The sequence below is a fragment of the Myodes glareolus genome, chromosome 5 (assembly GCF_982192425.1).
Source record: "Myodes glareolus chromosome 5, mMyoGla1.1, whole genome shotgun sequence".
In the NCBI taxonomy this organism is placed as follows: Eukaryota; Metazoa; Chordata; class Mammalia; order Rodentia; family Cricetidae; genus Myodes; species Myodes glareolus.
The window spans coordinates 33,041,860-33,068,060 of record NC_142030.1 but is presented as its reverse complement, the minus strand read 5'-3'; the positions used below and the strand labels follow the sequence as shown (position 1 = coordinate 33,068,060).

Sequence of the window (26,201 nt, the reverse complement as noted above, 5' to 3'; positions counted from 1 at the left end):
TTCCCCTTCCCTTTGCTTCCTCTAAATCCTCCCATATACTCCCATTTTTGTGCTTTTTCAAATTCATTTGCTTTTTTTTTCATTTATTTTTCTCCCATATATATAAGCATATATAGGTATATTACTAAATATAACTTGTTCAGTCTATATAATGCTACTTGCATATACTGTATGTATGTTTTCAGGTCTGACAACTGGTACTGAATTAGTGTAGTCTTCCTTGGAAAAGACCATTTCTCTGCCCTCAGCATTCCTTAGGAACCAATAGTTCTTTGTAAGCGGTTGACACCTCTTGGGTTTCCCTGATCCACTCTGTCAAGGTTATTGTTGTTGCCCTTATTCAGGTCATGTTGAGGCAGTTATGTTGGCAAGACTTTATGAGTGTAGCTTATGACCTTACAAGAAGACACATTCTCACAAGATATTCCATGACCCTTTGGTTCTTACCTTCAGTCCCCTCATCCACAATGTTCCCTAATCTTAGGTTTAAGGAGCTGTCCACTGGGACTAAGTGAACTACAGCCTTAACTTATTAAGCAATGAAGTGAACAAATATATAATAAAAGCTATAAATAGCAATACTACAAATTCTAATAATCTTTAAAAGATGTTTATTGGCCCCCATGACTAAGATTTGGGCCTTTGAGAGATTTGACTGAACCCACAATGTGAACGATTAATAGCATTTTTTTCTTTTTTAAAATCAAAGATGGGAGACATGGGCCTATTTTCTCTGCGAGTCAATTCAAGACTTACTGCTTATTCCAAGAGACTGATTCTTTCTGCGAGTCAAATTCAAGACTTACTGCTTATTCCAAGAGACTGATTCTTTCTGAAACCTCTTTAAATTTACACACACACACACACACACACACACACACACACACACAGAGAGAGAGAGAGAGAGAGAGAGAGATAGTGCTTCTCACCTCATTTACTGCTAGTATGAAATGGTATCTTTCAGATGATTATGATAACGCAGACTAGAACTACCTTCCTTTAGAAAATTATAACGTAAACTAAGAAAAAAAATCCATCAATGTTGTAAAAGTTTCAGTTCAAATATCAAAAATCTTTTTAAGTAATAGAGCTTTTAGTTATATGATTTAAACAGTTTGTAACTGATCTATACTATTGGTCACATTTTATCCTTTTTTAGAATTATAGAGATCACTAAGTTTACCCAGATACTCAAAGTACTTACGTTTGCAAGGCTGCATTGGTTGCATTGATGAGGTTTCTATCTGTTATCTTTTCCAGTATTAACAAGGCACTAGTTTCATGACCCTAAAATTGTGGCAGACAGATCTTAAAAACAGTGAACTATTAAGAATAAACACATCAACTCAACTATCTCTAAACAATATTACACACATATCACAATTTTTCTAAGATAATGTCTGAAGTATTTATTCAAAGGTATCAGAAATGTGAATAAAAAACAGGTTAATAAAAGCTAAGTGTTAAGCTCGTATTTCAAAACCTAGTAAGCCAACACCTCCCACCCCACTCCAGAAACTCAGGGTTAATAATTCTTAGGCTTGTTTCTGACTTCTGTTCATTTTAGTGAGCTGGAAAAACTTAATGCTACTCAATAGTAACCATGAAAATACACCCTTAAACTATGTACAAACCTTGCTGCAAGCCAAGTGAAGGGCGGTGTTTTTACTTTTATCTTGTAAAGTCAGGTCTGCACTAGCACTGCTCACCAGCATCTCTGGGAGGAAAAAAATGCATCAGTTGTTGTTTATGAACATGATTCTTAGACTATCAATAACTTACTGTAGAGAGATGAAGACATACAGAAAAAAAAGCCCTCTTGCAAATAAAACACTATACTACAAAGCATACACATTGTATTACTATTCAATTAAACAGAACTTTTACATTCTTTTTTTAAAAAATATTTTTTATTATGTATACAATATTCTGTCTGTGTATATGCCTGAAGGCCAGAAGAGGGCACCAGACCTCATTACAGATGGTTGTGAGCCACCATGTGGTTGCTGAGAATTGAACTCAGGACCTTTGGAAGAGCAGGCAATGCTCTTAACCGCTGAGCCATCTCTCCAGCCCCCAAATTTTTATTTTCTTATGCAAATCATGTCCTAACAACGATAAACAACATTTTGAAGTGTTAATGTTCAAAGTTTTATAGCCCTGGACTTACAGGTTATCTTTAATCCTCACATCAATCTTTTAAAGTAGATGCTGTCATTTTGCTCATTTTACAAGTGAAAAAAGTGAGGCAGGAGAGGTCACTTAAGATCTAGGACTCACACTCATGCAGTCTGATTCCAGAGCCAGTGTTGTATGAGGTTAAACCACCTTGATTAAAAAAAAAAACTTTTCAGTCAGTAAGGGCAATAAACCAAAATGAAAATGTGGAATGGTGAGATAATTCATGGAAGTCAGAAGGGCTGGGATCTAAGTTACACACAACAGAATTCTTAAAGAGCTTAAAAAAAAAAGCAACATGGGTTGTGTTTTACTACCTAGCCCAGAGTGGGCTTATGCTTGCAATCTTCTGATAGGCTCTTTGGTAGCCGAGTTTATAGGTTCACACTAAGCCAGGTTCTAAACAACTTCTCTTTTCTTTTCTTTTTTTTTGTTTTTTTTTTTTTATTATTTATTTATTTATTTTTCCAGCTGTCTGAAATTTATTAAATTATAAAAGTTTCCATTTCCGCCCCTCTTCCCAACACCCTCCCACTCCCCCCACTCCCTCTCCTCCTCCCTCTCCATCCCTAAGAGCAGTCAGGGTTTCCTGCCCTGTGGGAAGTTCAAGTTCCCCCCGCTCCAGGTCCAAGAAGGTGAGTATCCAAACAGACTGGATCCCAAAAATCCAGTATATGCAGAGGAAACAAGTCCCAGTGTCATTGTCAATGGCTTTTCAGAAAGACTCCGGGCCAGCCACATTCAGAGAATCCGGGACAGAGGAGAGGGTGCCTGAACTGGCCTTGGCCTATAACCATACTGATGAATATTTTGCTTATCACCATAGAACCTTCATCTGGTGATGGATGGAGATAGAGACAGAGACCCACATTGGAACACTGGACTTAACTCCCTAGGTCCAAACGAGAAGCAGAAGGAAAGAGAACGTGAGCAAAGAAGGCAAGACCAGAGGGAACCTTCATCCGACGATGGATGACGATACAGACGGAGACCCACATTGGAGCACTGGACTGAGCCCCCCAAGGTCCAAACGAGGAGCAGAAGGAGGAAGAACATGAAAAAGGAAATCAGGACTGCGAGGGGTGCGATCACCCACTGATACAAGGGGACTGATCTAAGGAGAGTTCACCAAGGCCAGCTGGACTGGGACTGAAGTGTGAACTTCTCTTTTCTTATGGAGAAACTATGCAGCCAAGGCTGACCTCACACTTGAGGCAGTCCTACTGCCTCTCCCTTTTCTAAACAGTTTCTTTACCAACTGTATTGGTTTGTCCATTTTCTGCAGCCATCATGAGGGGTGTTTTCCCAGTGGAGTCCACGGAATTGACTTGAGCATTATGGCTGAGCAGCAGCTGTAAACACTCTACATGGTCTGTGAAGGCAGCGGCATGGAGAGGAGTTCTGGGACACAGAGAAATATACAACAAAAGCTAAACAGCACATACACTGAAAAATTACTCCTTAATTCAGGACAAAAAATTTTCAAGGGTTTACATAGTAGGTTATAAAAACATTGCTAAGATACAAATTGTGGGACCCTCAACACAAATAAGTTCAACGAACCTCAAATTTCTACTTTAGATATGTGTACTTGATAAAAGCTATTTTAAACTACAACTTGCCTTAAAAAAAGGATAAGCTATATAATACTGTTAAAATAACACTGTATTTTTAAAGAAAACTTAAAAGGAAAAATAATTTACTCAGAAATTACTACATATTACAATTGCTAGACTCTTCTTTCAGCCTTTAATCTAGTTTAGAGAACTATGAACAATTTTATTTGGGTTTAAAATCATACTTTTTAAATCAGGAGAGTAACATTTATATTTTAAAATAAATTGATAAAAAATTAAATGCCCTAATAATGCAAAAAACTTAAGACTTTATAATAATTTACAACATCTGAAAAGTCTTGTTTTCAATTAGATATGAGTTCTCTATAAACTCTCAAACATATGGTCAAATTACAATGCTTTCTCTTATGCAAATAAACACCGTGTGCTACTAACTGGAACCCTACCTTCCCTTTGAATCTGTGGCATTCACAATGTTGGCTCCTAAGGTATCAATAAGCATCTCAGCAGCACCTTCATTGTCATTGATCCTGAAAAAGGTACAAGACAAGTCCATGGTAACAGTGTTTCTTAAAACACCGAAAGGAATTTGATTCACTATGACTTTACTTACACAGCACAATGCAATGGACTAAAAGCATTCCCATCTATTTTCTGGAAAACATCCTGTTCTAAAAGTAGTTCCACACATGTCTCATGACCTAATAGGGACATAAGAACCAGATATTAAAATCCAAGAGATACTTGCAACAATCTCAAATATACAGAAGTATCTAGTACATCCCACCTTCATTCACTCTTTTTAGACCATAACCAGTGATCTCAAGAGTGCTATAATGTTTCCAGGCACATACTACTGCCTAAACACACTATTTTTTCTTTTTACAATTCAAATGGTATACTTTGTTCTGCAACTTTCCTTTTCAATTAATAAACTGCATGCATCTTCTATAATAGCATGCATAGGACAATTTCCTAAAACACTGCATTGTGAAAAAGGAAAATATTCTGATTGAGAGAAGTAGGCAGATAGCTTTTTTAAAAAGCAGCTTTAAAAACATAAAACAAAAAATCCAACAAAATAATAAATCCCAATCAAAACTAGTTTTTCTTAGCCTAGGAGTTGGGTCCCAGGAAGCAAATTTAGGTTGTCAAGCTTGGTGGCAAGCACTTTTACTTGCTAAGTCATTTTGCAGGTCCCTTAAAAAGTTGCTCTTGTAAAGATTTTTAAACTTCTCAAGTACCATTAACAATGCAGGCATTATCATAGCTCAAATCCTTAGACCAAGGGCTAGAGATCCACTATCTGAGTTAGTTATAGAGTACTTTATCTGCTATCTCCAGGGATCAGCACTGGGTAGAACCAAGCTAATCTAAATACAATCTCATTATTTCTCTTAGTATTTCAGAAAGTTCTTTCTCTCTCCTTTCTTCCTCCCTTCTTTCTTTCTTTCGTCCTTCCTTCACACCCCCCCCCCCCTTTTTTTGAGACAGGGTTTCTCTGTGTAGCACTGGCTGTCCTGGAACTCTCTCTCTGTAGACCAGGCTGGCCTTGAACTCACAGAGATCCGTCTGTGGCAAGTGCTGGAATTAAAGGCATGTGCCACCACTGCCTGGTTCAGAAAGTTATTTCTGAGGGTGCTTAAGAACATCTAGTTGATTAGTTTTTGAAAGGAACAATAAATTGAAATTCTGAACTTTAAGCTCAGTAACTTTATAGTCAATTCTCTTCTAAAACCTGGTCATTATTCCATTGAGAGAAAAGCTTGTTTTGATTAGAGTACTCCCATTTCTCTGTACAAAAATTAATAATCAGTTAAACCATTTAATGTATTCCACTTATGTAATGTCAAATAATAAAGCAGGCATTTGGCTAAAAATATGGCATTAATTTCAGACTGCATAGCCTCTTACAGCATGAACTAACATATTTCTTCTAGCTCAATTCAAAATCACTACAATTTTGCTTTTCTAAAAAATCAGACCCATCTGTTTTTATTTTTTGTTTTGTTTTGTTTTGAATGGCAACTAGGCATGCTGTTGGTGTAAAATTCTGTTTCTATGAGAGTAAACCTCCAAAAGTCAAGTAAATGCTCTACCTTGGGAAATACATTTCCTGTATGACATGGAATGTCACCCATCACTTTAAGAAAAAGATCATCCAATAAAAAATTCTGCCTTCGACAGGCAGTGGTGGTACACGCCTTTAATCCCAGCACTTGAGAAGCATAGGTAGGCGGATCTCTTTTTGCGGCCGGACTGGCCTACAGAGTTTCAGGACAGCCAAGGCGACACAGAGAAACCATGTCTTGAAACCCATCATCTCCAAAAAATTTTGCTTAAAAAGTTTATCTTGCTGATTTTTACATAAAATTCACATTTGTGGATACTTTCTCAGGTTATTATACTCATAAAATGTTAATTTGTAGTATAAAAACAAATCAAAATTGAATGACAATATACAGCAACTCTTTTGATTCAGGTACAATCTTTAGCTACTATACTATACCCATTAAACATCAATCCAAGAGAGCTGAAAGGAAAAGAACACAAAGGCTTATCTCAAACACTTGAAAACTGGTGACCTGTCTTTTGCATGATAAAGGACAGGAGTAAGATACAACTAGAGAGTAGATTATTTCTAGTCTTTCCACTAATCTTACTTACATTTTAAGCCTGACTTATAAATATGCTACTGTCATCAATACCACAATGTATTTTGAGTTGCTTGTTTTCACTTATTAGTACTTAGTAGGCAGGCACTCAGTGCAAGTTTTTATACGATACTTAACCATTGTAGCAAGCCCAGTGAAGTGCTGTATACCCATGATTGTCTACTACGGCTAGATTTGCATCTACGGATGCTGCTGATTGCAAAAGGGCTCCAAGAACTCCAATGTGTCCACAGGCAGCTGACAAGTGTATAGGTGTCCGACCCCTGCTGTCCCGTAGTAAGCACTTAGCACCATGTTGAAGTAATGCATCTACACATTCTTCATGGCCTGTAACTGCCTGCAAAACAATTTGGGTGTATTAAATACATTATGCGGGCACCATGAACCAAATTTAATTAATTTAATTTTGGCTTACCCCTCTATGCAATGCTGTCCTTCCCCACTTATCTTTGGCATCTACGTTTGCTCCTTTGTTCAGTAGTGAATATACACAGTCTGTGTGTCCATTGAGAACAGACAGCATAAGAGGTGTCCTGAACAATAACAGAATTAGGTTTAGTGTTATCACTTACAAAACTCTAAAACAGCAATGATGCGATGGCTTATTTTCTATAAACGCACTATCGTGACATAACTTTTTATGTGTTTAAAAGGAAAAACTAAATATATGCTTGCCTTTCTCCAGTATACAAACTATTACGAATTTACTAAAAATAGGGGCCAGAGTATTAGAACATCTAGTATTTTAACAACAAAGGCAAGGAATAATGACTCATGCCTGTACCAAGCATTAAAAAGGGTGAGGCGGTAAGGTAGTAAGATTGTAAAATGGAGGAGTGCCGGTTTTATACGAGACATTAAAAAAAAGTTAATCTAAAAATTATTCAAACTTACTGCCCATTTCCATCTTGAATATCTACTGCATTCTGTGGTTCTGCATTTCCTATTAATAACCGTAAGCATTCTGAATGGCCATTTGTTGCTGTAAATCAAAAAATTTAAATAATTTTAATAAATACCATTAAACAAAAATATACTAGAGATAGCACATCTTTTAGAATACAATTTGGGGACATTTTTACTGAATTCAAGAAGCAGAACAACAACTATGTGTATAAAGAAGGTTTTGTACCGTATTTGCTATTAAGGGACTTGTCTGCACACAGCAAGCGGAATACATATACTGTTCCCACCCCTTCATTCTCCCACATGTTAACAGAATCCTCATTTTATTTAGCTTGCCACTAGGAGAATTAAAGACATGTGTTACCATTGCCCAGCTGACTCCATCTTATTTATAATAGAAAATGACTTCTTATTTATACCACTTGATAGTTTCTACAAACATCTTTATTTGAGAGTTTAAATGCTCATTATTTGTCTCTAAACCTTGTCTGAATAACAAATAGTTCTTAAAAGCTGCTCTGGGATCAACAGTTAGTGTGTTCTATATTTCTATAGTCTTCTAAAATGTATCTTCCCCCCCAAAAAAGTACAAATCAAGTCATATATTTGAATGGGTTCTTAATATTCCATAAACACAAAGTGAACTGAATCTGGTCACATAAAGATTGAAACTAAGAAAAACACTTGGCTACTATTTTTCAGTTGTACCAGTCTTGGTTATTGCAAATGAGTACTGTGCCTTGTAGTAATTCTTATAAAGAATTGGGAAACTTGTGTCTTCTATTTCTATGATTGTTCTCTTTCCCCTTGTCAATCTTTTTCCTACATACCAATAACTTGGTTACATATCCCTGCATTTTTTAGTACACTGGCAAAATTATGAAACTACAACTTGGGATAGTTCTGGCAGAAGTTAAAATTTTGTGAATTTTTTCTGAGGGTTTAATGCAGTAACAAGTAAAATAAGTAAAAGACTATTAGGGTTAGAGAGATGGCTCAGTAGTTAAGAGAGTTTCTGCTCCTGCAAAGGACCCAGGTTTGATTCCTAACACTCACATGATGGTTCACAATCATCCACAACTCCAGTTCTGGGGGATTTGACCCTTTCTTCTGGTTTTCTTGAGCACCAGGCATACATGTGGCACACACATATATATGCAGGCAAAACACTCATACACATGAAATTCAAATAAGTCTTAAAAATAAAAAGACTTATTTTTAAAACATTAATGATTGGCATGAAAGCACATGTTAATCTAAAATATTTCCATTAGAAAAAAGAAAAAGATACCTGTTGAGTTCGAGGCTAGCCTGGTCTACAGATTTTGACCAGGGCTACAAAAAGAAACCCTGTCTCAAAGAACAAAACAAGAAAGAAAAAAAAAAAAGAAGGAAAAGAAGGAAGGAAAGAAAGAAGGAAGCAAGCAAGGAAGGAGAGGAAGCAAGGAAGGAAAGAGTACAAAACACTAAACTCTAGTGATAATCTAAATATTTTATTTCATAAATTCAATCCCAAAGGTATATGATTTTATAAAAGTGCTGCTTTTCCTTCAGAATACAATCTCATTTGACTACTTAACATGAAAAGTAAACACAACTACAATATCAGTATGAAAAAGTACATTAGGATTATAAACATTATCAAGTATAATATTTGGCATACCTGCTGCATGGATAGGTGTTCTCTTCAAAGCATAATCTTTTACGAGGATTGAAGCTCCCTGATTAATGAGTACATCCACACATTCAACATGACCCTTAAATGCTGCAAGATCTAAGGGTGTTCTACCACTACTATTTCTTACATCAAGATCTAACAAAGATTGTACCAACACTTCCAGGGCTTGGTGATGACCATGATAGGCCTAGAAATAAAAATATATAAATTAAACAATTTTTAGACCGACTCCCCAATTAGGTTTCTATTTCTCTCTTTCTCTGTTCTGGGAATATAAACTAAGTACTCGTGCATGCCAGGTAAGTAAGCAAGTTTTACCACTGAGTTACATGCCCAGTACACTAATATTCTGGAAAATGTAAACAAATTCATTTTTTTTAAAAAACGATTTATTTATTATGTATATAGAGCTCTTCCTCCATGTATGCCTGCACACCAGAGAAGGGCACTGGATCTCATTATGAATGGTTTTGAGCCACCATGTGGTTGCTAGGAATTGAACTCAGGACCTCTGGAAGAGCAGCCAGTGCTTAATGGCTGAGCTATCTCTCTCCAGCCTGCAAATTCATTTTTACATTGTTACAACTGAGATAATACAAACTTTTATATTGAGAAGTCAGAAAGTTTAAATCATAGATTTTTTTCCATAAGAATCACCAGCACTCTCCCATATTAAGAAACATATATTCTGTAAATAATAAAGCCTCAAATGGCAGGAGGTAACAATGTCTGAATCACGGCAGGCATGGAAGCTCTGGCTGTGACGCTAGTGACAAGAAAGTGTCCCAGACAGTTCACCTTGAACAGTGGCACTGCACTGACACTGCACTGAACACTCTACAGGAAATAAAGCAATAAGCTTCAAAGGACAATAAAGCAGTATTTCTTGAGCAAAATGTCCAAAAATTGGGCCAGTGAAATGGATTAGTGTGTAACAGCACTTGTTCTGCAAGCCTGGTGACTTAAGTTCGATTTCCAGAACTCATGTAATGGTAGGACAGAATCAAAAGTCATTTAGGAGATGGACTGAAAATGGGGTACAGAGGGTTCAGGGTGTCCACTCTAAAAGGAAAGAAAAAGTCAGGAAGTACAAGCAAAGAGAAAGGTTGGCTTTGCTGGAAGTTTATCTACAAGCTTAACTATCTCAAAGATAACACGAGTGTAGACAACAGAATTAATTTTAGGATCACACCCAATTTTATATGGCAGTATTAGGTGGAACTCATGCTACTCTAAGAATGAACTTTGAAGAATTTCACTGGATACACAGAAGATAGTATTTAAAAAAAAAATAAAGAGGAGAGAAAATGAAGACTAGGAATCATGATGCTTTTTTTATAGGGCTCTTCTCCTTATCACTTCTTCTACAAGACTAAAGGAAAAGCCTGTGTGTCTAACACCATTTAAGTTTAATAACATTTTCCTTAAACTTCACTCCAGTGTCTCACTATAAGGTTATCAGAAAACCTGAGTTTAAAAATAATAATAATATTAATTTGAAAAACTACTTTAACTAATTTCTGAAAGCCTCAAGATTAGATATAAAAAGTTAAATGGTAATAAATTGTAATATAATCACATTTCATTGAATTTAATCATTAAATTGCAAAACTGTCCATTTCAGCTTAAAAACCTAACACACCAGCACTTATACATTCAAGAAGTGAAGCAACATTAAGTGTCCACTGATAAGCTGGAATATAAACTGCAGTATGAACATAAGTAAGCTCAAAAGTAAAGGAACCTCACAGGGATGAACTTTGGGGAATGTATATTAAATGAAATAAGACACTCCAAAAAGAATTCAAAAGAGAAATACTGTATTTATTAAGATAAAAAGCTACAGAACATGTACAAAGAAATAGGTTACTGAACTTTTAGTGGTCCTGTTAAATGAAACACTATTCTTAAGACCAGAGGTCACATAAACAGCTAGTGATGTGTCCTGGTCTCTTGATGATCAAAGTCCTCTACAGAAATGGGCTTCAAAATAAATTCTTTCAGTATAGAAAAGCTAAGACAGGTTTTACCTAATACTTCCTAACCTCTTTGTCTTGGTGACTGACACTCAGAGGAATCTGAAAATGGATGGGAATGACAGCGTATATACCCAATCTTGTAGCAATGAACAAGTGAAATAGCACTGACCTTACTATTAGCCAGCATCCATGGCCATGAGCAAGCCAAGAATTGTTGAAATTTACAGAAATTATGTGGTTTTATATAATCTGCTCAACAAACTACAGTCCTTCTACTATGGTAGCACATCTTAAATTTATGTCAAAGTCAGATTCTTTCACTGAAAAGCAGGGCTTGAGGAAGCCAAGGACTAAGACTTAAGAGGAAAGTAAGAAGCAGATAACCAAAAATGCACTAAAAAAGTTTCTGGATTAAAAAAGTTCTTTAAGTTTTAATTCCATGATAATGACTACACTAATCAACACATGTATATACCAGAGATCCATAGTGAAGCAACCATTAAAGTTAGCTATGAAGGCAGTACTTACAGCCAAATGTAAAGGACTTATTGTTGCTCTATTATCTGAATCACTCAACATATCTGTTCCCGAGGTTTCCATTAACTGAAAAAAGGAGAGGCATTTAAAAATGATAGAAATGATACTTTTAAATAAATCAGTAGTAGTTATCCCTCCTATCCCTCACTCCATTTTAAAGTATGTCAATAACTCAGCAAATTCACAAAACAGCATAATCACAAAAGCATAGTAAGAATCACAGACTCTGAGCTTTATCAACCAGGTGTTTGGGGAAACCTTCTTCCATCAGGTAAATACCTTCCTTTCTTGAATATACATTTTTGTCACCACCTCTGTTCTCAGGGGTATGATGTGAAAATATGTCTAACTTTAGTTTTAATGAGAATAAAGAAATACACTATTTTAAATGTTTTGGGGGGAATCAATTAATACTTACAACATCTAAAGGAGTTTCACTTGCAATCTGAAATTAAAAAAATGACATTTTATGAAGTTACTCATATATATTAAGATGTTTAACATTTTTATTGATATAGGGCTTTGTTAGTTTCTGTTTTAAATCCATGATTTCTTTGCATCCAAAAAGAAGTCTTTTACACAGACAACAAATCTACATACAAAGCTTATAATTTTATTCTAAAGATGCATAGTAACCTATGAAATTATGGGTTATTTTTACAGTAGCATAATAATGGCCATATGAAATATGTTGACCTTCTTAGATGCCTTCCTTGAGTTTTATTTCCTACTGAAGGGAAGCAATGCTTATACATGTCTACAAAGGAAGCTTTGACCTAAACAAGGAGTATATACACTGCAGTATATTTTAACTCATTTCTTCTTTTCTAGTTTGACAAAGAAGGGTTCTGAATCATGTGTATATTCCAGGACAAGATCACGGGGGAAATTCAAACTTCCTTCGCAGAAGTAGATTGTCCTTTATTAAGAAGAACTGGGAAACAAAAGGACCTTGCAGAGTTCTCTAAACACATGAGGAAAATGTAACTCCCTCAGGGGATTTATTTTTTTCAAGTAAGACACGGCTACAGCCCCTTTGGATGTCAGTGTGGCGATTTCTTATTAAATTAGGAAACAACTTTCCTCAAGACACAGTAATACCACTTTGGGTATATAGCCAAAGGATGCTCAATCGTGCCATAAGGACATGTGCTCAACTATGTTCATAGCAGCATTGCTTGTCATAGCCAGAACTTGGAAACAACCTAAATGCCCCTTGATTGAAGAATGGATAAGGAAAATGTGGTACATTTACACAACGGAGTACTACACAGCAGAAAAAAAGAATGACACCTTGAATTTTGTAGGAAGATGGATGGAGCTAGAAAACATTTTGAATGAGGTAACCCAGACCCAGAAAGACAATCATCACATGTACATAGGTGGTTTTTAAACATAAAGCAAAGAAAACCAGCCTACAAATCACAATCCTAGAGAACCTAGACAACAATGAGGACCCTAAGAGAGACATACAGAGATTTAATCTACATGGAAAGTAGAAAAAGACAAGCTCTCCTGAGTAAATTGGGAGCATGGGAACTTTGGGAGAGGGTGGAAGGGGAGGGGAGAGACAAGGAGGGGAGCAGAGAAAAATGTAGAGCTCAATAGAAATCAATAAAATTAAAAAGGGGGAATATTTATTTAAAGGGGTAGAAATAAATGCAATAGACCTAGAAGCTGAACGATAGGAAGATTTGAAGGCTCGTATATAGCTCAATTGGTAGTATGCTCACATGAACTAAATCCCCAGACCACATAAAACTAGGTGGGATGGTGCAAGCTAAGGATTCAGAATGTAGAGGTTCAGCAGTTCAAGGTCATCCTCAGTTACACAGCTAGTTTGAGGCCAGTCTTGTGATATGCGACCATCTCAAGAAACACAAAATTTTCATAGTCTTCTTCAAAGATTGATCTGTTTTTTTTTTTAAGTTAGTTTCTCACTATGTTGTCCTGGATTTAAGTCAGTGTCCTTCCTCAGCCTCCCAAGTAGAACTGCAGAGATGCACCATTGTGCCTGACTCCCCTCAAGAGATGAAATGCACCATCATTTAGACAGTATCTCACTGAGACACAAATTTAAAATATTTCTGCCTTAGATTTTTAAGGATTAGGATTATAGGTATGTGCTACCATACTGGATTCAGTGGTTTGTTTTTCCTTTTTGTTATTGTTTGGTTTGGTTTTTTGCGACAGGTTTTCTCTGTGTAACAGCCGTTGCTATCCTAGAACTAGTTCTTATAGACTAGGCTGGCCTATACGGAGATCCTGCCTCTGCTGGGATTAAAAGTGTCTGCCACCATTGCCCTGCTGTTTTTCCTTTTTCAAAAGAAAATTAGAGAATGAGAGGTATCTTACTGAAGCAACTATGAATTTAAGAGGGAAATGGAGTATGAAAATGTTAAAGAACAAAACTAAATGTTTGTTGAACTACTTAAGTCTCAGTTATACTACTAAACTAAAAATCTCACACTAGTTCTCATGAGAATTCATAAATCTTACCAGTTGAAGACACAGACGGTGACCATATGCAGCTGAATAATGAACTGCATTGTATCCTTGCTTATCCCGGATCCCAGGATTTGCATCATTTCTTAGTAAGTATTCCAGGCACCTATATATAATAACAGCAAAAATGAAAATTCCAAATTTTACATTTAAATACTTTATTATAAAAAAATACCACACACCCACAAAAATCACATGCCAAAATTAACCAGGCTTAAAGAAAGACTATAAAATTCAATAAACTTTTCTATACTGTAGAATATTCATTTATGCTGTGTGAACATATGTAACTGTGACTGGTTTAATAAAGAAGCTGACTGACCTATAGCTAGGCAGGATAAGGTTAGGTGAGAGAACCAGATGAAGAGAATGTTGTAAAGAAGAAGGAAGAGGGGAGTCTTAAAGAGACATCATAAGACACAGAGTGAACAGAATGGGAAGTGTACACATTAGATTAACGAGCCTCAAGGCAGCACACACATTAATATAAATGGGTTAATTTAAGTTATAAGAGCTAGTTAATTGGGTGGTGGTGGCACATGCCTTTAATCCCAGCACTCGGGGGGCAAAGGCAGGCGGACCTCTGTGAGTTTGAGGCCAGCATGGTTTGTAAGAGCTAGTTCCAGGACAGGCACCAAAGTGACATAGATAAACACTGTCTGGAAAAAAACCCAAACAAATAAAAAAAAAAAAAAAGAAAGAGCTAGCTAAAAACAAGTTTGAGTTATTAATTATAAATGTCAGGCTTATAAGTCTCTATGTGGTTGTTTGGGAGTGGCTGGTAGGACAAAAATGTCTGCCTATACTATACAGTAAGAATAACCATTTGGAATGAAAGCTGGAGCTTCATAATCTTCTTTTTATACTTTCAGTATTGAATATATTTTTTATATAGTTATCCACCTACATTTTGTTTAATTATACATCTGGGACGAGGTTTCTCTATGTAGATCTGGCTGTCCTAGAACTTTCTATATAGACCAGGCTAGTTCGAACTTAAGAGATCTTCCTGCCTCTGCCTCCTACCATGCCTGACCTTTCCACCTACATTTTAAACAAATGATTAAATACTGGTAATTGTTGCTGTGGGACAAAGGTCTTGTACCCTGTAAAGATTTGTTACGTGTATTTTAATAAAATGCAGATTGGCCAGAAGCCAGGTAGAAAGTATATGTGGGGTGGCCAGGCAGGAAGACAGGGCAATGAGAACAGGAGAATTCTGGGAAGAGGAAATGGTCAGTCTGCAGTTGTGATCCAGACACAGAGAAAGCAAGATGAGAATGCCTTGCTTATAAAAGATACCAAGCCACATGGCTAACAGACAAGAATTATGGGCTAATATAAGTTACAAGAGTTATTAAGAAGCCTGAGCTAATAGGACAACCAGTTTATAACTAATGTAGACCTCTGTGTGTTTCTTTGAGACTGAAAAGCTGCAGGACCAGGCAGGACAGAAACCTGTCAACAAATTGTTCTCTTCCTGTCATTAAAATTTTTATATGCATGGTCACATAATGTAAGTATTATGTCCAAGATATAACTGCTTGTGTTTTTTGGTCAGGCTTTTAACATGAAAGGGCTTGTTTACATAACTATTTGGGAAGAAGTATAAATGACCACTGGTTTCATACAACAGGGCTATTATATATGTCAGATACAACTACACATCAGGCAGTAAGTCTGTTAATTGTTTTTACTATCATTTTTTTAACTTGGTCTAACTCTCTAAACCCAAAAACTTAATTTTGTTTCAAAAGTACAGGCTAAATTAATGCATAAAAATTTTATGTAACTATGATACTACTGCTTTTATGTTTCATTAAATCTTCATGATCTAAGGCAAGCCAAATAACAAGGTGAACCCAAAGAAAAACATATATAGATCCTCCTGGAAATTGGAAGCAAACAAGATTGCTAGGAAAAAGTTGGGAGCATGGGGGTGGGGGTAGAAGTGGAGGTTAGGTTGGAGGAAGGGGAGAGGGGGAGAGGGAAGGGAGAAGGGAAAGACTGGCAAGAGCTTGGGGGAGAGGGAGGGTGGAGATGGAGGAAGGGCAGATATAGGAGCAGGGAAGACGATTAGGGTTGGAAAGAGACTTGGCTCTAGGGGGGATCCCAGGTGTCCATGGGCCCCCAGCTAGGTCCTTGGGCAGCAGAGGAGAGGGTGCCTGAACTGTCCTTGCCCCACTATCACACTGATGATTATCTCGAATATCACAATAAAATCTTTGTCAGGTGACAGAGACCCTATGTCAGAGCAACAGACTGAGCTTCCAAGGTCCAGCTGAAGAGCAGAAGGAGGGAGAAGATGAGCAAGGAAGTCAGGACCACAAGGGGTTGGTCCACCAACTGAGGCAGTGTGCCTGTTCTAATGGAAGCTCACCAAATTCAGCTGGACTGGGACTGAATGAGCATGTGATCAAACAGAACTCTCTGATTGTGGCTGACAATGGGGGCTGACTGAGAAACCATTGATAATGGCATTGGGATTTGTTTTTATGGCATGTTCTGGCTTTTTGGGACCCTAGTCTATATGGAAGCACAGCTTCCTAGGCCTGGATGTAAGGAGGAGAGCCTTGGACTTCCCACAGGGCAAGGTTTCCTGCCCTCTCTCAAGCAGGGAGGGGGAGGGTGGAGGGTGAGTGGAGAAGTGGGAGGGAAGAAAGTATACATTTTTTAATGGAAAAATAAAAATAAATAAATAAATAAAACTCACAAAAGCTTTACCAACCTGATTGTAGGGCCCTGTCTCCCCTTACTCCCTGGGGTGCGTCTCTGAGGACAGTTCTGGTCAGCCAGCTAAGCTTCCTGCTAGTTTCTGTTATCTCTGCCATAGCCTGGTGATTTAGCTGTAGGGCTTTGTTTTATCTTTGGTATGGCAATTTCCCACCTGCCCGGGAGAGTTCCTACAGGCGCCAGTTTGCCAGTTTCTCTTTCCGCTTGGTCCTCTGTCTGTTGCTGCTCTCCACCCCCAGTGCTCTCCACCCCCTGCCTGGGAAGGAATTCCCTACCCAGTTTCCCCTCTGTTTGGGAGGGAATTCCTCTTCTGGGGCAAAGGTATGTTAACCTTGCAGAAAGCTAAATAAAGTGGCATTCGGCACCTCTTGACGAATGACCCAGGATTCTTTTGTGTGTGTCTTTATTTCAATCCCCAGGCCTTTGCCCCAAACTCGTGCGGGAGAGGGTGACACAGAACCGGGTGCTCACACCTGATATTATCCAATCTACAGCTAGTGTAATGTTTTGTAAGCTGTTAGCATACATATCAAATTTGTAAACTACTGTCTAGTAGCAGTATACAAGAGCACGTTTCTGCTAATTCAAATAGTGTTCTATTAAGACTAAAATTGGACTTGCTAAAACTTGGTCCCAAAGTGCCTTTGAGTACTGACTGCCAACCCCACAACCTCATGAGATTGTATCCTATCAAGGTGTCTGTAGGTGTCTACTCATTCATATAACGGTTATTATGCATTCATAAGATAGCCAGATATTTTAGCTTTGTAGTTTTAAAAATTTAATGTGTGTCTATGTGTCGGTATGCACACTGTGATGGTAACCTTATTTCTTTTTTTTCAATTTATGCATATGTACACAAGTTGTGTGTAGGAATGCACACCCATGCATACGCAGAGACCAGAGGAGGACACTTTACTACTCTCTGCTTTATTCCTGAGACAGGATTTCTCATTGAATCTGGAGCTTGCTACTTATCAGCTAGGCTAGTGGCTAGCAAGCTCTAGTGATCCCACCTGTCTCTGCCCTCTACCCCCAGACCTGGTTACAGGTGTGTGTAGCCATGTCTAACTTTTCACATGGGTGATAGGGATCATAACTCAGGTTCTTATGCTTGTATAGCAAGCTGTTCTTACCTACAAACCCATCTCCCCAGCTTCTAACTCTTATTCCCTTAATGTTGAACAGCCTAAAACCACTTAGGCCTCTCAGTAATTACTCTCACAAAATACTATCAATGTTAGAAACAGCATCTTTTCAAGTAAGAATTGCCTAGTAATGTGAGTTCAACTGTTGGGTCCCCAAGTAGAAGGAAACTGGACTCCTGAAAATTATCTTGACTTAAATGTGTGCACTGTGGCATGTATACATACATTATAATACACATTCATAATAATAATAAATAATAAAACTTTTATGTGTGTACACACACGTTTGGGTATGGTTATGTGTGTCATAGGAGGTATGTGGAAGTTAGAAGAAAACCCTGGGTGTCAGCCCTTATTTCTACTATTAGACAGGTTTCTTGTGGTTTGTGGCTATGTATCTCAGTCTAGTTGGCTAGGGAATTTTCAGGGATTCTTTATCTGACTCCCACAGCAAGGTACAAGTGTTAGAATTTCAGATGTCTACTACTAATCTGGATTTACACAGGTTCTGAGGTCCTCAACCTTGAGAGGTCAAGTGCTTTATTTACTGAGTCATTTCCCCAGCCTGAATTATATACATTTTGAAAAGGATTTAAAAAGTGAAAAACAAAAGCTTCTATGTTACCTGTAACTTCCCAGAACTATGTGTTTAGCATTGCTCCCTAGGAATAACTAACTGTTCCTAACATGTTTACTCTTCATTGACTCTGACACACGAGGGATACTAGAAACACTGAAGATATAATTTGCTGTCTTCACTGGATTTCAGTCTAAGAAGAACAATTTTATACTGAGGCACTACAAATGGATCTGGGAATGGGATTTCTTTCGCCAGTTTATATATCACTTATCCTTTTCTTCTCACCCATCACTCTTGACCAACATTTACTTGGTCTGCTATCTAACAATATTCAAGCAATATGTACCTACTATATGTCAATCTCAGCACTCAGGAGGCAGAGGCAAGCAAATCTCTGAGTTTAAGATAGGCCCGTGATCTACAGAGTGAGTTTCACAACAGCCAGGGCTACACAGAGAAACCTTGTAATGCAAAACAAAAAACAAACAAACAACAAATACTATTTTGCAGGAAGAATAAGACCATCCTCTACCAGATTTTTTTAACTAAAGGCCAGATGCTTGGGAGACAGCAACAGCTAGAATTTAATAGTAATTATGAAATGTCTTCATTTTTCAAACTGTGGACTCAGGGAATGGTAATAAAAATAGAAAAAGACAACAAATAATATTTGCAGTAAAACAGTCCCCATATGAAGATGCTAATTTATAGAAATAACAATCTTCTCCTTCCACATGCTACTTACTTGCCATCTGTGTCTGATGTAGCTGCATAGTGCAGGGGTGTGCAGCCTCTTTCATCAAGGTCATTCACACTTGCTCCTGATCCCACAAGAGCAAACAGGCACTGGTAATTGCAGTTGGCAGCAGCGTAGTGCAGTGGAGATCTTTTGTGACCAAATAACACAGGAAATATAGAAGCCAAGAACATATATTTGTAAACATAAGCATAGCTGACCTTTATTCTACACATTTAGTTACAATACAATCCCAAGTCAATTACAACCTCTATATTCTGCTTAGAAACATAAAATCTTTCATTTTTATAAAGTTTGCCTTACACTAACAAAAATGCCCCACAGTCCATGTCTTGAGTAGAAAAAGCAAAGAAGAAAAACACAGACACAAACAAGAGTGTTCATTATCAACTCCACATAGGCCTCAGCAGTAATGCCAGAGCTCTCAAGCATAAACTAGGCGCAGGTTTACAAACTAACTTCCTACTCAGAGAAGCTAATGTGTTCTTTTAATCTCTAAAGACTGAATAATCATAACTAATTTCTCTCAGATTACTAAAAATCACACAGAATACTTTTAAACATAGGAGTAACTATTTCAAGATGATGATACATCTAAGATGATTTTATGATTTCATTAAAAGAAAAAAATTATGGTAATTTCATTTCAGAGTTTTTATAGTGTATTCTTTCCCTCTAATACATTTATAAGGAAATGATACCAAAATATTATTTTGCCTTATTGGATATTATACTATTTTCAATTTATTAGTTTGAGACAGGGTCTCACTATGTAGCCCTGACTGGCCTAAAACTCATACAGATCTATTTCCCAGTGCTGGAATCAAAGGCATGTGCCATGATTCCCAGCTATTATAGAGATTTTTAAAATGGAGTTAACGTTGGAAATACAAAGTTTTCAACCTCATATTAGGATATGCTTCAAAAATTCTCTTTACTATTTGTTGTATGGAATTTAAAAATTACTGCAAATAAAAAATAGCTTTAAATTTAATTCTGTGGGCCATTTGTTCCTTCAATTAGTGCATTTATTCTTCAAAGTATTATGGGGTCAAACAGCACTTAGTTTTCTTCTATTTATTTCTTACTTCCTACCATACACAATTCTTCCTTTTTCTTCTGCATTGGTACTCTTACAAGAAACTAATACACACCTACACATTTCCTTCCCGTCACACATCTTATGCAGTTTTTACCTGCTGACACATATTGCTTATGCTACCACCAACATCTTTCAAACAAATTCAAACTGCATTTAATTCTTTCCTGAATGGTTTTAATGTACTTTGTGTGTCTAATCCTGCTAAACATAGGAGTAGATAATAAAAGCTTCAACTGCTATTACTACAAATGCTAGTAACAACAAAGCTAGAAATGAGACTTTGTCCTTTTATAGCTGTTTTCCTGCAGACTGTATTCAGTGGGTTATATGAATGTGTATAAGAAAAAAAAAAATCACACACATATTTGTAACCTATTTTTTCCTTTTAGTAGTGGTAAGCAGGTATGGGAAGTAGAAACTTTCACAAAAGATGACTTGGAAAAATTCTAGGTACTATGAATTCTTTGAAGGCACTCTGGTACAATGTACTTTTAAGTTTCTATGCCAAAATTATAGGAAGAGGACAATTAATATCAAGAAGGGTAAGGAGCTAGAGAGACAGCTCAGCAGTTAAGAGCACTGGCTGCTTTCCCAGAGGATCTTTGTTCAGTGTTCATAATGATCTGTAACTCTGGTACCAGGGCATTTGATGTTTCCTCTTTTGGCTTCCATGAACACACAAGCAGGTAAAATACCTACACACATAAAATAAATAAAAGGACTGTAAGGGGAACCCAGTTAAAAGACTGGAGCTGCGGGGCAGTGGGATTAATTTTAATCCTAGCGCTCAGCACTCAGGAGCAGAGACAGGCGGATCCCTGTGAGTTTGAGGCTAGCCTGGTATATAAAAGCTAGTTCCGGGATAGGTTTCAAAGCTACAGAGACAAACAAACAAAACAAACAAACAAAAAAGCTGGGGCTGAGAACAAACACTTAGAACCCACTGACTTAGCTGGCTGGTGTACACATGTGTTCTTTTTCTTTTCCTTTTTGCAGTGCTGTGGATCAAATGCAATCCTGTGCACTTGGAAAAATAAATCACAACCCCAGGTTGGTTTCAGATTCTAGTAATCGTAACTACAACCCCAAGGATGCTGTGACACATAAATGTAAATCTTAGGTCAGTTAAAGGCCCAGGAAGCCATTATGTAAGCAAATTTAACCTAGCTTTAAATGAGTCATATAACCGATTACCTCCCAAATTTATCCTTTTTGTTGAAGTCTGCACCAGTATTCAACAGAAGGTTTAGGCACTCCAAATTTCTAATCAGGGAAAAAAAAAGTTTGAAAGTATAATTATCAGTGATTTTATAATAAAAATGGCAGGCTTAAATAAGCATAAATGAATATTTTAAAATGATACTTACTTTACATTTTATGAAGAATAAAACAATAAAATTTATTATATTAGCACTTTAAAAAGTTATGTGCATACATACTGGCACAAAAGAAATAAGTGAACTATATTTCTGTAGAAAAGGAAGATCACTTTGTAAACAATTCTAAGAGATTTGTAGGAAGCCAACACTTATATTTAAATGTCTTAAATTCAAGGAGTTTAAAAATATTCAATTAAAATGAACTAAAAACAAACAACAAAAAATTCTTATACCCTTAAAGCATATAATAGTAAATTAATCTCCCCCACTCTCCTATATTTTCATTGTTTTAGATGAACCTTAGTTAAAATTGTAGAACCTGCTTACATGCTTATTACAACTTAATTTTTATAAACCTGAACAACTTTGTATATTATAATTGGAAACCATGCCTGTTGGCTTTCATAGGCAAGTTATACACAGATTAGGTTTTAAGTGAAATGTCCTTTGGTGACCTTAGAAGAACAAGGGAGTGAGTCACATATGCTCTCAATTCATCTTTATAACTTGGACTTGTATGGTGGCATTCTTGGTTCAGCACACTTGTTCTTTGAAATAACAAGGAAATATTAAGGAATTATCATTAGAAATAAAATGCTCACAAAATGTCCTTTGTGATATTAAATGGCTTAACACAAACCTAACTTATCAGAAGCAGTAAGATAACAGAATGCTTTCAGAGACCAAGACCTCTGGTCATTCAGTGGAACTAACTTTCCCTATAGTGTTTCTTAAAACTTAATCCAAACAAGGAGGGTGTTGTGTGCCTATAATTCCAACACTTCAGAGGCTGAGGTTGGGGACATGGCTACATAGCAAGACTCTGTCTCAAAAATAGGGACACACACACACACACACCCTAAACTAAAATAATATAAATAAAATTTAGTCTAAAATGTTCTAATCACATTTCTTCTTCTGAGCCAAGACGTAACTATATCATCAACATTTTTTTCTCTGAGGATACAATTTTTAAAGTACCATTTACAGTGGAGTACATAGTATTATTTAGAAAACTCACAATACTTTCAATATTTTGGATGTTCTCATCATTTCATGAACACCTTTATTTGTATAGGGATTGTTTTCTCTTATAAAAAGTAATAATTTCTTTTGTAGGTTTGTTCTTTCTGACTTAATACTCATGACTTAGTTGAAAGAAGGTCAAGAGGCTGCCCTGGACTGTCTTCTGTTAAACTCCAGGTATGTTTCAGTTTCTATTATGGGGGGACTCAGAACTAATAAAGAGGAACAAAGAGATAGACAGCCTTCATGACTGGTAACTGTCTCTCGAGATCTCTGAAATGAACCCAGATATTTGGGATACTAAGTGTATAATCTAACACTGACTTCATAAAAGAAATAAAAACACTATTAACATACCCTCCAGCTGCAGCTGCATGCAGACAGGTCCTGCCAAAATCATCTGGGGTATCTATGTCAAATCCTGTAAGAATGAATACATATCTTCTCTCATAAAATATCATAGATGTATTACTTTGCATTAAGATATTATTATCAAAAAAACATCGTATATCACATTGTTCTTTTAAATCTTAAGCAAACTTATATATTCATTCATTCATTTATTTAGCATATATTCTTAACAAGTACAAAAATGTATAAAGAAAAACACTACTAATGCACAATATTACAAAAAATTCCACTAAAAGTTTGGCAATTTTACAAGTGCTATATATTGCTTGTCTGAAAGGCTATGCCAGGAATGATGGCTCACACCTTCAGTCTCATAGTCCCAGTCACACAGAAGACTAAGGCAGGAGAACCACTACTCTGAGTCTTGGCTAGCCTTGGCAACATGGTATAAAACTTGTCACAAGCAAGCAAACCACTCTAATCTCTAAAAGGCTATAGGGAGCAATGGGATAATAGTCAACAAGAAAAAGAAATAACAGACACAAAACAGAACCCTTAAGATCATGAAGTGCAGCCAGGTGGTGGTGCATGCCTTTAATCCCAGCACTCGGGAAGCAGAGGCAGGTGGATCTCTGTGAGTTCGAGGCCAGCCTGGTCTACAAGAGCTAGTTCAGGACAAGCTCCAAAGCCACAGAGAAACCTTGTCTCGAAAAACCAAAAACAAACAAACAAACAAAACCAAAAAACAAAAAAAAAACATGAAGTGCAAAATGTTATTTATAAAAGATTTTGTTGGGTAATTCTATAGAAATTGTATGAGTGATAACTAATATACCACATTATGCTAATGGAATTTCTATTATAGGAATTAAAGATATTCCACAATTGATATAATTTATGGTTATATACCCACATGAACATATTATAAATATTGAACTGTATACATTAAATAAGTGAATTTCGAAGTGTATTGTACACAAATATCTCAATAAAGCATTTTAGTCAGACATGATGGTACACACCTGTCATCTGAACACTTGGGAAGCAGAAACAGGAGAATTGCAAATTCAAGGTCAGCCTGGGCTTTACACACTCTCCACTCATCATCTCTCCCCCCCAAAAGACATGTACTTTGTTCCATGTGGCTATTATTATTACTAATAAGAAGTATTATACTTATTACTTATTAGTATTACTACTAATAAGAAGAGATTTTAATGTTCCTTTTCATGAAAGTGGAATGGGCAGTTTCATATAAATACATGCTGATCCAGACTTAAATAAAACAACCACAATAATGAAGATGTATTGCACATACATCCCAACAAACACAGCCCCCAAACCTCAGAAGAGTATCTGTCTCACTCTAATATTTTCACTGAAACTTCATTAATTTATTTCAGTAAACATGAGTGTTAATATTTAACTTTCTTATATTCTGAGAAATAGAAAGTAATTTAAAAACAAATCCTATACAGTCAGTAATTTATTGCACTTAATAACAATCATAGTTTTCAGTAATACGAAAAAAATCCATGCCGACTAGTTACAGCATTTTAAACTAAGTATTAACAATAAATTAATAATTTCATGAGCCTATAAAATGATGACTTTTAACTCTCAAAATGAAGACCCAAACCAATGAAACATGCCAATTATAAGGTATACTGCTTCTAGAACAAGTTAAATAGGGCAAGTTAAGACACTACCATCACTAGATAGAAGCTGCTCTATAGACTTCATAGTCCATGTCTCCAGCAAACAAAGAGAATCAACTATAAGAATAAAGCATTTCTCAGAGCTGATAACTATGAAGAGTGAGAGAGAACGTGTGAGCAAGCACACACAAACAAACTGGTCTGAGAAGGTTCCACTTACCTGAAGAAAGAAGTTTTCTGCAGCAGTCTGAAAAACCACTTAAGGCTGCCAAATGGAGTGGGAACATTCCATGTATACCACGCCTTAAATTAATAGGACAGAAACTTCATTAAACACATGAAAATACAATAATATAAATATATTTATTATTAAAAAACATTACTTAAGTAAAAATTAGCTGAAAAGAAATCTCTTAATACTTTGGAGAAAAGTCTGGCCAGTCATTGAAAATTGGTATAACTAACTACCCAGCTATATTTTCCCAAAGCTTATCTTTCTAACCTTAGTACTAGCACCAGTATAGACTCACTGTCTATTTTAATTTTTGGTTTTTCAAGACAGGGTTTCTCTGTATAGCCCTGACTGTCCTCGAACTCACAGAGATCCACTTGCCTCTCTCTCCCCCAAGTGCTGGGATTAAAGGTGTGTAACACCACCAATCACCAAGACTCATGGTGTATTTATGAAGTCTATATTCTAATGTCAAATGCTTAGCAGCACCTGTGGGTTATGTTATTGATATTTTTCTCCCCAACCAAAATATTTCTAGGTATTTGCTCAGGAAGCAAAATTTCTTCCCCATCTCACTTCACAATTTAAAATCATTTCTGCAAGGTGCTGTGCTCAAGAATGTTCATCTCAGTCATTTTATAATGGTGAAAATTTGAAAGCAACTTGATTGCAAGTAAGGAGAATATTGTATGTATCCTTATACAATAAAATTAAATCCCGTAAAATAAACCCAAGCTGAATAAACAGATCTGAAAAACCTACAGTCTTTAAATATCAGCAAACATGTATATTTTTAAATCGCAAAAAATGTACACAGCATATTATCTATAATATATAAAAACTTTACAATTTGTTCATTGATACATATAAAGTGACATAAAAATTAGAAATACCAATTTAATTATGGTTTTGACTTTCACAGTATAGAAAACCATGTATATTTTAAAAATATATAGGGCAACTTAAATAGGATGGGGCTAGGGTACAGGGATCCCTTTGTATCAGCAACTAGGGACTCTCTGGGCTCTGCACAGCACAGTCTGAAATCACTGTCTATAGATGGTCCAAGAAAAGCATTTGGTGCGTACAATTTTTATAACTTCTAGACTGAAAAGTAAAGGGATCATAAAAGTTAAGTTTCTTATCAAAACCATGCATTATTTATGCTGGAGAAAAAACGAACAGAAATATAAAAACATG

General features: G+C 36.4%; 1 protein-coding gene across 2 annotated transcripts in view; it reads right to left on the bottom strand.

Annotated features, from left to right (window-relative positions):
• Positions 1-26,201, bottom strand: part of Ankrd28 (ankyrin repeat domain 28) — a 146,403-nt gene that overhangs the window by 9,100 nt on the left and 111,102 nt on the right. For both annotated transcript variants that reach the window (XM_085687823.2, XM_048420787.3), the window contains exons 11-26: positions 24,990-25,072; positions 23,118-23,181; positions 21,550-21,618; positions 19,242-19,382; positions 14,030-14,141; positions 11,949-11,975; positions 11,522-11,596; positions 9,000-9,201; positions 7,325-7,412; positions 6,846-6,963; positions 6,548-6,767; positions 4,369-4,456; positions 4,202-4,285; positions 3,434-3,579; positions 1,635-1,717; positions 1,205-1,287 (exon numbers count right to left, since the gene is read on the bottom strand). In XM_085687823.2, the coding sequence (XP_085543949.1) occupies positions 1,205-1,287; positions 1,635-1,717; positions 3,434-3,579; positions 4,202-4,285; positions 4,369-4,456; positions 6,548-6,767; positions 6,846-6,963; positions 7,325-7,412; positions 9,000-9,201; positions 11,522-11,596; positions 11,949-11,975; positions 14,030-14,141; positions 19,242-19,382; positions 21,550-21,618; positions 23,118-23,181; positions 24,990-25,072 (1,683 nt within the window). The remainder of the gene's footprint in view (positions 1-1,204; positions 1,288-1,634; positions 1,718-3,433; positions 3,580-4,201; positions 4,286-4,368; positions 4,457-6,547; positions 6,768-6,845; positions 6,964-7,324; positions 7,413-8,999; positions 9,202-11,521; positions 11,597-11,948; positions 11,976-14,029; positions 14,142-19,241; positions 19,383-21,549; positions 21,619-23,117; positions 23,182-24,989; positions 25,073-26,201) is intronic.